This window comes from Nerophis lumbriciformis, linkage group LG05 (assembly GCF_033978685.3).
Source record: "Nerophis lumbriciformis linkage group LG05, RoL_Nlum_v2.1, whole genome shotgun sequence".
Lineage (NCBI taxonomy): Eukaryota > Metazoa > Chordata > Actinopteri > Syngnathiformes > Syngnathidae > Nerophis > Nerophis lumbriciformis.
In genome coordinates this window covers 14975677-14988464 of record NC_084552.2, presented here as the reverse complement: position 1 = coordinate 14988464, position 12788 = coordinate 14975677, and the positions used below count along the sequence as shown (strand labels likewise).

The 12788-nt window shown below is 42.4% G+C and overlaps 1 protein-coding gene and 1 long non-coding RNA gene across 2 annotated transcripts in view; one reads left to right on the top strand and one right to left on the bottom strand.

Annotated features, from left to right (window-relative positions):
• LOC133606856 (uncharacterized) overlaps positions 1 to 12788 on the bottom strand; it is a 44107-nt gene that overhangs the window by 9911 nt on the left and 21408 nt on the right. The window lies entirely within an intron of this gene.
• The window catches only part of LOC133606854 (rho GTPase-activating protein 23-like), a 105541-nt gene that overhangs the window by 87854 nt on the left and 4899 nt on the right, over positions 1 to 12788 (top strand). The window contains exons 19-20 of the mRNA XM_061961233.1: positions 5479 to 5604; positions 11247 to 11385. Coding sequence (XP_061817217.1) covers positions 5479 to 5604; positions 11247 to 11385 — 265 coding nt within the window. The remainder of the gene's footprint in view (positions 1 to 5478; positions 5605 to 11246; positions 11386 to 12788) is intronic.

The following is a 12788-nucleotide window of genomic DNA, read 5'->3' as shown; positions in this document are numbered from 1 at the left end:
CGAAAATGCATAATAAAGAAGGTAAAAAACATATATAAGTCGCACCGGAGTATAAGTCGCACCTGCCGAAAATGCATAATAAAGAAGGTAAAAAACATATATTAGTCGCACTGGAGTATAAGTCGCACCAGAGTATAAGTCGCACCGGAGTATAAGTCACACCTGCCGAAAATGCATAATAAAGAAGGTAAAAAACATATATAAGTCGCACCGGAGTATAAGTCGCACCGGAGTATAAGTCGCACCTCCCGAAAATGCATAATAAAGAAGGCAAAAAACATATATAAGTCGCACCGGAGTATACGTCGCACCTGCCGAAAATGCATAATAAAGAAAGTAAAAAACATATATAAGTCGCACTGGAGTATAAGTCGCACCGGAGTATAAGTCGCACCTGCCGAAAATGAATAATAAAGAAGGTAAAAAACATATATAAGTCGCACCGGAGTATAAGTCGCACCGGAGCATAAGCCGCACATGCCAAAAATGCATAATAAAGAAGGTAAAAAACATGTATAAGCCACACCGGAGTATAAGTCACACCTGCCAAAAATGCATAATAAAGAAGGTAAAAAACATATATAAGTCGCACCGGAGTATAAGTCGCACCGGAGCATAAGTCGCACCGGAGTATAAGTCGCACCTGCCGAAAATGCATAATAAAGAAGGCAAAAAACATATATAAGTCGCACCGGAGTATAAGTCGCACCGGAGTCTAAGTCACACCTGCCGAAAATGCATAATAAAGAAGGCAAAAAACATAGATAAGTCGCACCGGAGTATAAGTCGCACCGGAGCATAAGTCGCACCGGAGTATAAGTCGCACCTGCCAAAAATGCATAATAAAGAAGGTAAAAAACGTATATAAGTTGCACTGGAGTATAAGCCGCACCGGAGTATAAGCCGCACCTGCCGAAAATGCATAATAAAGAAGGTAAAAAACATATATAAGTCGCACCGGAGTATAAGTCGCACCTGCCGAAAATGCATAATAAAGAAGGTAAAAAACATATATAGGTCGCACCGGAGTATAAGTCGCACCGGAGCATAAGCCGCACATGCCAAAAATGCATAATAAAGAAGGTAAAAAACATGTATAAGCCACACCGGAGTATAAGTCACACCTGCCAAAAATGCATGATAAAGAAGGTAAAAAACATATATAAGTCGCACCGGAGTATAAGTCGCACCGGAGCATAAGTCGCACCGGAGTATAAGTCGCACCCGCCGAAAATGCATAATAAAGAAGGTAAAAAACATGTATAAGTCGCACCTGCCGAAAATGCATAATAAAGAAGGCAAAAAACATATATAAGTCGCACCGGAGTATAAGTCGCACCGGAGTATACGGCGCACCTGCCGAAAATGCATAATAAAGAAAGTAAAAAACATATATAAGTCGCACTGGAGTATAAGCCGCACCGGAGTATAAGCCGCACCGGAGTATAAGCCGCACCTGCCGAAAATGCATAATAAAGAAGGTAAAAAACATGTATAAGTCGCACCGGAGTATAAGTCGTACCTGCCGAAAATGCATAATAAAGAAGGAAAAAAACATATATAAGTCGCACTGGAGTATAAGTCTCACCTGCTGAAAATGCATAATAAAGAAGATAAAAAACATACATAAGTCGCACTGGAGTATAAGTCGCACCGGAGTATAAGTCGCACCGGAGTATAAGTCGCACCTACCGAAAATGCATAATAAAGAAGGTAAAAAACATATATAAGTCGCACCGGAGTATAAGTCGCACCTGCCGAAAATGCATAATAAAGAAGGTAAAAAACATATATAAGTCGCACTGGAGTATAAGTCGCACCAGAGTATAAGTCGCACCGGAGTATAAGTCACACCTGCCGAAAATGCATAATAAAGAAGGTAAAAAACATATATAAGTCGCACCGGAGTATAAGTCGCACCGGAGTATAAGTCGCACCTCCCGAAAATGCATAATAAAGAAGGCAAAAAACATATATAAGTCGCACCGGAGTATACGTCGCACCTGCCGAAAATGCATAATAAAGAAAGTAAAAAACATATATAAGTCGCACTGGAGTATAAGTCGCACCGGAGTATAAGTCGCACCGGAGTATAAGTCGCACCTGCCGAAAATGAATAATAAAGAAGGTAAAAAACATATATAAGTCGCACCGGAGTATAAGTCGCACCGGAGTATACGGCGCACCTGCCGAAAATGCATAATAAAGAAAGTAAAAAACATATATAAGTCGCACTGGAGTATAAGTCGCACCGGAGTATAAGTCGCACCGGAGTATAAGCCGCACCTGCCGAAAATGCATAATAAAGAAGGTAAAAAACATGTATAAGTCGCACCGGAGTATAAGTCGTACCTGCCGAAAATGCATAATAAAGAAGGAAAAAAACATATATAAGTCGCACTGGAGTATAAGTCTCACCTGCTGAAAATGCATAATAAAGAAGATAAAAAACATACATAAGTCGCACTGGAGTATAAGTCGCACCGGAGTATAAGTCGCACCGGAGTATAAGTCGCACCTACCGAAAATGCATAATAAAGAAGGTAAAAAACATATATAAGTCGCACCGGAGTATAAGTCGCACCTGCCGAAAATGCATAATAAAGAAGGTAAAAAACATATATAAGTCGCACTGGAGTATAAGTCGCACCAGAGTATAAGTCGCACCGGAGTATAAGTCACACCTGCCGAAAATGCATAATAAAGAAGGTAAAAAACATATATAAGTCGCACCGGAGTATAAGTCGCACCGGAGTATAAGTCGCACCTCCCGAAAATGCATAATAAAGAAGGCAAAAAACATATATAAGTCGCACCGGAGTATACGTCGCACCTGCCGAAAATGCATAATAAAGAAAGTAAAAAACATATATAAGTCGCACTGGAGTATAAGTCGCACCGGAGTATAAGTCGCACCGGAGTATAAGTCGCACCTGCCGAAAATGAATAATAAAGAAGGTAAAAAACATATATAAGTCGCACCGGAGTATAAGTCGCACCGGAGCATAAGCCGCACATGCCAAAAATGCATAATAAAGAAGGTAAAAAACATGTATAAGCCACACCGGAGTATAAGTCACACCTGCCAAAAATGCATAATAAAGAAGGTAAAAAACATATATAAGTCGCACCGGAGTATAAGTCGCACCGGAGCATAAGTCGCACCGGAGTATAAGTCGCACCTGCCGAAAATGCATAATAAAGAAGGCAAAAAACATATATAAGTCGCACCGGAGTATAAGTCGCACCGGAGTCTAAGTCACACCTGCCGAAAATGCATAATAAAGAAGGCAAAAAACATAGATAAGTCGCACCGGAGTATAAGTCGCACCGGAGCATAAGTCGCACCGGAGTATAAGTCGCACCTGCCAAAAATGCATAATAAAGAAGGTAAAAAACGTATATAAGTTGCACTGGAGTATAAGCCGCACCGGAGTATAAGCCGCACCTGCCGAAAATGCATAATAAAGAAGGTAAAAAACATATATAAGTCGCACCGGAGTATAAGTCGCACCTGCCGAAAATGCATAATAAAGAAGGTAAAAAACATATATAGGTCGCACCGGAGTATAAGTCGCACCGGAGCATAAGCCGCACATGCCAAAAATGCATAATAAAGAAGGTAAAAAACATGTATAAGCCACACCGGAGTATAAGTCACACCTGCCAAAAATGCATGATAAAGAAGGTAAAAAACATATATAAGTCGCACCGGAGTATAAGTCGCACCGGAGCATAAGTCGCACCGGAGTATAAGTCGCACCCGCCGAAAATGCATAACAAAGAAGGTAAAAAACATGTATAAGTCGCACCTGCCGAAAATGCATAATAAAGAAGGCAAAAAACATATATAAGTCGCACCGGAGTATAAGTCGCACCGGAGTCTAAGTCGCACCTGCCGAAAATGCATAATAAAGAAGGTAAAAAACATATATAAGTCACACTGGTGTATAAGTCGCACCGGAGTATAAGTCGCACCTGCCGAAAATGCATAATAAAGAAGGCAAAAAACATAGATAAGTCGCACCGGAGTATAAGTCGCACCGGAGCATAAGTCGCACCGGAGTATAAGCCGCACCTGCCGAAAATGCATAATAAAGAAGGTAAAAAACGTATATAAGTTGCACTGGAGTATAAGTCGCACCGGAGTATAAGTCGCACCTGCCGAAAATGCATAATAAAGAAGGTAAAAAACATATATAAGTCGCACCGGAGTATAAGTCACACCTGCCGAAAATGCATAATAAAGAAGGTAAAAAACATATATAGGTCGCACCGGAGCATAAGTCGCACCTGCCGAAAATGCATAATAAAGAAGGTAAAAAACATATATAAGTCGCACTGGAGTATAAGTCGCACCGGAGTATAAGTCGCACCTCCCGAAAATGCATAATAAAGAAGGTAAAAAACATATATAAGTCGCACCGGAGCATAAGTCGCACCTGCCGAAAATGCATAATAAAGAAGGCAAAAAACATATATAAGTCGCACTGGAGTATAAGTCGCACCGGAGTATAAGTCGCACCGGAGTATAAGCCGTACCTGCCGAAAGTGCATAATAAAGAAGGTAAAAAACATATAGAAGTCGCACCGGAGTATAAGTCGCACCGGAGCATAAGTCGCACCGGAGTAAAAGTCGCACCTGCCGAAAATGCATAATAAAGAAGGTAAAAAACATATATAAGTCGCACCGGAGTATAAGTCGCACCGGAGTATAAGTCGCACCTGCCGAAAATGCATAATAAAGAAAGTAAAAAACATATATAAGTCGCACCGGAGTATAAGTCGCACCTTATGCAGATCCTAAACACAGATCAGCAGGTATCAGAAGGTAAGAAAAGTTGCTTTTGCATAATATTGCAAAACAAAGCGGCAGATAATATGTCTTACCTTATACACACACCATAATAATACTCCTATGTTGAAGCACAGTACAATCCATCAAGCGGTGCGGCTTCATAGCTTACCAAAGTCGTACTAAAACATTTTGATAGATTTTTGAGCGCTGTGTGTAATGTTCTACATTTTCAATGGAACATATCATATTTTGGTGTTGTTCACTTGAGTCATATTGTAGTCTACACATATCTCTTATGTGTGACTGCCATCATATTGCAGTCTACACGTATATCTTATGTGTGACTGCCATCATATTGCAGTCTACACGTATCTCTTATGTGTGACCGCTATCATATTGCAGTCTACATGTATCTCGTATGTGTGACTGCCATCATATTGCGGTCTACAAGTACAGTATCTCTTATGTGTGACTGCCATCTACTGGTCAGACTTATTTCACCATGTACCAAATAAAATAGCTTCGAGGTCGGTAAACACAACCAAAAGTGTTCCGTTTATTAGGCGCACTGTCGAGTTTTGAGAAAATGAAAGAATTTGAAGTGTGCCTTATAGTACGAAAAATACGGTATGTTTTGTAAAAATGAAAAGGTCGATGCTAAATGTACATCCATTTTCCAGATGGAACCAAGAAACCTGGCTCTGGTGTTTGGTCCGACTCTGGTGAGGACATCAGAAGACAACATGACGGATATGGTCACCCACATGCCTGACCGCTACAAAATAGTCGAGACATTAATCCTACACGTAAGAAGAATTACTTTTCTCTTCAATAGAAGAAAAACTACCTTTGCATATGATAATCCCATTTTACGCCGTTTCCGAGATACGAGCTGTCTTGGCCAATTGTTTTTGTCATGGACCCACTAGCCGCTGAAGATAGCTCTCCAATCAGATACACCAATCAATACTTTCTGATACGTTTCGATACTTTTCCAAGTAAAGGTGTCAGAGTTTGTTGGTGACGAACCCCAAGATGCAGAGATGACGGCAGGCATTGAGCGAGAAAATATGATTTAATTAAACACTATGGCAAAAAAACAAACAAAAGGGTAACAACAAAAGGTGCGCACAAGGCGTAGAACAATCTTGGATATGAACTAAAATAGCACAGAGGCTAACTGTGGACAAGAAACAAAAACACTTACTGTGACACGAAGGAACTAGGACATGAGCACAGTGAAACAAAAGTAGACAGAGCTACAACGACAAGTATTAAGACAGGTAGTAATGGTAATGACAATGACAATGACAATAATCCAGCAGTGACTGGAGGGCAGGACAGGTATAAATAGCAGCTGGCTGATTGACACCAGGTGTGGCCAGGTGCCAATCAGCCACAACTGAGGGGACACAGCACTCAGGGAGACAAACAGGAAACAGAACCAAAACAAAAGCGTTGACAGGAAATACTACACACACACACACAGAGGAAAAACTAAAACACAACCAAACTGTCAGGGGCAAGCCTGACAAAAGGGAACTACAAAAAAATTCCATATTGGCTTCATTTTAACAGAATATCTTACACTATATTAAACACTCACAGTCAAAGAACAATTTTACAAGGGAACGTCTTCCCTGTGCTCCTCGACAAGAGTCTGCACCGGACAGAACAGCAGGACAGGTGTAACAACTACATTATTACCTGTCACTCTTTATTACTCCTTGTGCAGATCTGAATGCTTATTATTAATGCTTAGATAAATCAATTTCCTTTATTTAACGAGGTAAAGACTCATTGAGATTAAAATCTATTTTTCAAGAGCGACCTTCAAATAGTGGGTTGCACAAACAAAGTTACAATAATAATTACAACAAGACAATACAACAGAACAACAGCAGTCATACCACAACAGGTAAAAAAATATTTAAAACGATTAAGTAATAATAATTCAAATTAAAAGCAAGTACATTTCCCGAAATAACTGGTTTCTCGATCTTTTAAAATGGACTTAAACTCCCCCAAAGTCATCAATTCGGGTAGCCTTAGATCTTTCTGGAAGCCATTCCATGACCAGGGAGCAGCATAACTGGATGCTTTTTTTCCAAGTTCTGTGTTGGCTCTAGGAACCAACAAGTGGAGGACATCCTGTGAGCGTAGGCTGTAATGACTGGAGTCTCTACACACAAAAGAACACATATAGGTGGGGACAAGTCCAAGAAGACATTTATATATAAAAACTATCCATCGAGAAAGTATTCGGGTAGTTAAAGATGGACAGTTTGCCTTTGCATACAGAGTACAGTGATGGACAAGATTTCCACAACAGTGTCTATACAGTGTCTACTTTCTTCAAGTAAGTGCCAGGTGCATTCATAAAAAGTCGAGATGTTTCCTAACTTTTAGGGAAAAACAAGACTTATTTCTGAAAAAGAACCCCAGTTTAATTTTAAGCTTCGAGACAAGCTTTTCTATGTGTGCTTTAAAGGGGAACATTATCACAATTTCAGAATGGTTAAAACCATTAAAAATCAGTTCCCAGTGGCTTATTATATTTTTTGAAGTTTTTTTCAAAATTTTACCCATCACGCAATATCCCTAAAAAAAGCTTTAAAGTGCCTGATTTTAACCATCGTTATAAACACCCGTCCATTTTCCTGTGACGTCACATAGTGAAACCAACACAAACAAACATGGCGGAAAGAACAGCAAGCTATAGCGACATTAGCTCGGATTCAGACTCGGATTTCAGCGGCTTAAGCGATTCAACAGATTACGAATGTATTGAAACGGATGGTTGTAGTGTGGAGGCAGGTAGCGAAAACGAAATTGAAGAAGAAACTGAAGCTATTGAGCCATATCGGTTTGAACCGTATGCAAGCGAAACCGACGAAAACGACACGACAGCCAGCGACACGGGAGAAAGCGAGGACGAATTCGGCGATCGCCTTCTAACCAACGATTGGTATGTGTTTGTTTGGCATTAAAGGAAACTAACAACTATGAACTAGGTTTACAGCATATGAAATACATTTGGCAACAACATGCACTTTGAGAGTGCAGACAGCCCAATTTTCATCAATTAATATATTCTGTAGACATACCCTCATCCGCGCTCTTTTCCTGAAAGCTGATCTGTCCAGTTTTGGAGTTGATGTCAGCAGGCCAGGGAAGCTAGGGTCGATAGGGGGTTTAGCTCGCTCGTCTGCGGGAACAAACTGCCGCCATTGCTTGCCGTGCTACCGAGGGCCTTTGTCCCTGAATTGCTCACACACTTCGGCAGATTCAATGGGGGTCTGGCGGCAGATTTCTTTGACTTTATCGTTGGAAATGCATCTGCTTTGAGTGTCGCAGGATATCCACACATTCTTGCCATCTCTGTCGTAGCATAGCTTTCGTCGGTAAAGTGTGCGGAACAAACGTCCAATTTCTTGCCACTTTCGCATCTTTGGGCCACTGGTGCAACTTGAATCCGTCCCTGTTCGTGTTGTTACACCCTCCGACAACACACCGACGAGGCATGACGTCTCCAAGGTACGGAAAACAGTCGAAAAAACGGAAAATAACAGAGCTGATTTGACTCGGTGTTTGAGAAAATGGGGAGAGCGAATATTAGAAAGGCGTTTAATTCGGCAAAATTCACCCATTTAGAGTTCGGAAATCGGTTAAAAAAATATATGGTCTTTTTTTCTGCAACATTAAGGTATATATTGACGCTTACATAGGTCTGGTGATAATGTTCCCCTTTAAAAGACAATCTCTCATCAATAATAATTCCTAGGTACTTATATGTTGTGGCCAACTCAAGCTCGACCCCATAAGTAGTCAATATTTTAGGGATGTTCAATGGCAGCCGTTTGCCATTTGCGAATAACATCACCTTGGATTTGTCTGCATTAGCCTAAGTTGGGTCAGCTGGGACTGAACAACATCAAAAGCAGACTGCAAGAGTTCAAGGGTGTGCACTGCACCCTGTGGTACGTACGCCCTTTAACACGGTGAAGACGACACAGCAAACTGGACACATTGTGTTCTATCAGAAAGGTAATTAGAAAACCCGTTAACAGCATGCCCCGATACGCCAATCCTGTGCAATTTGGAGGTCGCGATGGGGCTGGTGCCTATCCCAGCTGCACTCAGGCGGAAGGTGGTGTACACCCGGCACAAGTGTCCACTTCATGGCAGGGCCATCACAGATAGACAACATTCACACTCACATTCACACACCAGGGACCATTCTGTGTTGGCAATCAACCTATCTCCAGGTGCAAGTACAAACCCCGTTTCCATATGAGTTGGGAAATTGTGTTAGATGTAAATATAAACGGAATACAATGATTTGCAAATCATTTTCAACACATATTGAAATAAATGCACTACAAAGACAAGATATTTGATGTTCAAACTCATAAACTTTTTGCAAAAAATAATTAACTTAGAATTTCATGGCTGCAACACGTGCCAAAGTAGTTGGGAAAGGGCTTGTTCACCAATGTGTTGTTGTATTTTAGGCTTCATAATGCGCCACACATTTTCAATGGGAGACAGGTCTGGACTACAGGCAGGCCAGTCTAGTACCCGCACTCTTTTACTATGAAGCCACGTTGATGTAACACGTGGCTTGGCATTGTCTTGCTGAAATAAGCAGGGGCGTCTATGGTAACGTTGCTTGGATGGCAGCATATGTTGCTCCAAAACCTGTATGTACCTTTCAGCATTAATGGCGCCTTCACAGATGTGTAAGTTACCCATGTCTTGGGCACTAATACACCCCCATACCATCACAGATGCTGGCTTTTCAACTTTGCGCCTATAACAATCCGGATGGTTCTTTTCCTCTTTGGTCCGGAGGACACGACGTCCACAGTTTCCAAAAACAATATGAAATGTGGACTTGTCAGACCACGGAACACTTTTCCACTTTGTATCAGTCCATCTTAGATGAGCTCAGGCCCCGCTAAGCCGACTGCCTTTCTGGGTGTTGTTGATAAACGGTTTTCGCCTTGCATAGGAGAGTTTTAACTTGCACTTACAGATGTAGCGACCAACTGTAGTTACTGACAGTGGGTTTCTGAAGTGTTCCTGAGCCCATGTGGTGATATCCTTTACACACTGATGTCGCTTGTTGATGCAGTACAGCCTGAGGGATCGAAGGTCACGGGCTTAGCTGCTTACGTGCAGTGATTTCTCCAGATTCTCTGAACCCTTTGATGATATTACGGCCCGTAGATGGTGAAATCCCTAAATTCCTTGCAATAGCTGGTTGAGAAAGGTTTTTCTTAAACTGTTCAACAATTTGCTCACGCATTTGTTGACAAAGTGGTGACCCTCGTCCCATCCTTGTTTGTGAATGACTGAGCATTTCATGGAATCTACTTTTATACCCAATCATGGCACCCACCTGTTCCCAATTTGCCTGTTCACCTGTGGGATGTTCCAAATAAGTGTTTGATGAGCATTCCTCAACTTTATCAGTATTTATTGCCACCTTTTCCAACTTCTTTGTCACGTGTTGCTGGCATCAAATTCTAAAGTTAATGATTATTTGCAAAAAAAATTTGTTTATCAGTTTGAACATCAAATATGTTGTCTTTGTAGCATATTCAACTGAATATGAGTTGAAAATTATTTGCAAATCATTGTATTCCGTCTATATTTACATCTAACATAATTTCCCAACTCATATGGAAACGGGGTTTGTATGTATAAAAACACTACTACAAACATCAAATGTAACAGGTAAGTTACATTTGATGTAACTTACCTGTTACATTTGATGTAAATAAAAATAACAAAAATAACAAAATACACACACACACACACCTTGTAGCGTCCCGGAAGAGTTAGTGCTGCAAAGCGTTCTGGGTATTTGTTCTGTTGTGTTTATGTTGTGTTACGGTGCGGATGTTCTCCCGAAATGTGTTTGTCATTCTTGTTTGGTGTGGGTTCACAGTGTGGCGCATATTTCTAACAGTGTTAAAGTTTTTTATTCGGCTACCCTCAGTGTAACCTGTATCGCTGTTGATGCGTTGCATTCAATTGTGTTTGCGTGCAGAAGCCGCACATGTTATATGACTAGGCCAGCACTTGTTGGACTGGCTAAAAAGCAGACCTGACGATTTTCGGGAAGACTCCCGGGAGGGTTGGCAAATATTAGAATTAGCGGTGAATGCGGTGTTACAGAGGCACCGCCGCAATATATAATCGGCGGGCCAGCTTTAGTGTTAATTTGATATCGCCTCAGGGGCCAAGTGAAATTACACGGCGGGCCAAATTTGGCCCGCGGGCCAGAGTTTGACACCCATGCTATATATCGTCCTTCTTGGTGTTATTTTTTTCTAACTCAAAACCTGTAAGAAAAAACTGACTTTTGAGTTTCAATCAGTTGTGAGCTATATTAGTTTATGATCCTGTAGTGATGCTGTATCTGTTTTGTTTTTTTTAGTACGGGTGGTTCTTCCCTGAAGAAGAGCGAGAGGAGCAAGGAAAACCTCCAGATGATAAGTGGGACATGCAACCTGTGCCAAAGATTGACCATCTGTTGTGCAACATTGGCAGGCAGGGTATGCCAGGAGAAGCATCAGGTGAGGACCATGTTCTAGAAATGCAGTACTTCTCGAATCGTGGGCTGACAGTAATTAAAAAAAAACATAAAAAAACAACCACAAGCCTTGTACAAAGTTTCCCATAACATGGTAAGGTGACAAAATATTTTGCACATAAAATGAAATGTTAAAATGTCATACACTTTAACTTTTTACAAAATGAATAAGCTGATGAAGATGATAAGCGTGTGGTTTTCGTTCTGATCGTGGAACTGTGGACCAGCTCTATACTCTCGGCAGGGTTCTTGAGGGTGCATGGGAGTTTGCCCAACCAGTCTACATGTGCTTTGTGGACTTGGAGAAGGCATTCGACCGTGTCCCTCAGGAGGTCCTGTGGGGAGTGCTCAGTGAGTATGGGGTATCGGACTGTCTGATTGTGGCTGTCCGCTCCCTGTATGATCAGTGTCAGAGCTTGGTCCGCATTGCCGGCAGTAAGTCGGACACGTTTCCAGTGAAGGTTGGACTCCGCCAAGGCTGCCCTTTGTCACCGATTCTGTTCATAACTTTTATGGACAGAATTTCTAGGCGCAGTCAAGGCGTTGAGGGGATCTGGTTTGGTGGCTCCAGGATTAGGTCTCTGCTTTTTGCAGATGATGTGGTCTTGATGGCTTCATCTGGCCAGGATCTTCAGCTCTCACTGGATCGGTTCGCAGCCGAGTGTTAAGCGACTGGGATGAGAATCAGCACCTCCAAGTCCGAGTCCATGGTTCTCGCCCGGAAAAGGGTGCAGTGCCATCTCCGGGTTGGGGAGGAGACCTTGCCCCAAGTGGAGGAGTTGAAGTACCTAGGAGTCTTGTTCACGAGTGGGGGAAGAGTGGATCGTGAGATTAACAGGCGGATCGGTGCGGCATCTTTAGTAATGCGGACGCTGTATCAATCCATTGTGGTGAAGAAGGAGCTGAGCCGGAAGGCAAAGCTCTCAATTTACCGGTCGATCTAAGTTCCCATCCTCACCTATGGTCATGAGCTTTGGGTTATGACCGAAAGGACAAGATCACGGGTACAAGCGGCTGAAATGAGTTCCCTCCGCTGGGTGGCGGGGCTCTCCCTTAGAGATAGGGTGAGAAGCTCTGCCATTCGGGAGGAGCTCAAAGTAAAGCCGCTGCTCCTCCACATCGAGAGGAGCCAGATGAGGTGGTTCGGGCATCTGGTCAGGAGCCACCCGAACGCCTCCCTAGGGAGGTGTTTAGGGCACGTCCAACCGGTAGGAGGCCACGGGAAAGACCCAGGACACGTTGGGAAGACTATGTCTCCCGGCTGGCCTGGGAACGCCTCGGGATCCCCCGGGAAGAGCTGGACGAAGTGGCTGGGGAGAGGAAAGTCTGGGCTTCCCTGCTTAGGCTGCTGCCGACCTCGGATAAGCAGAAGAGGATGGATGGATG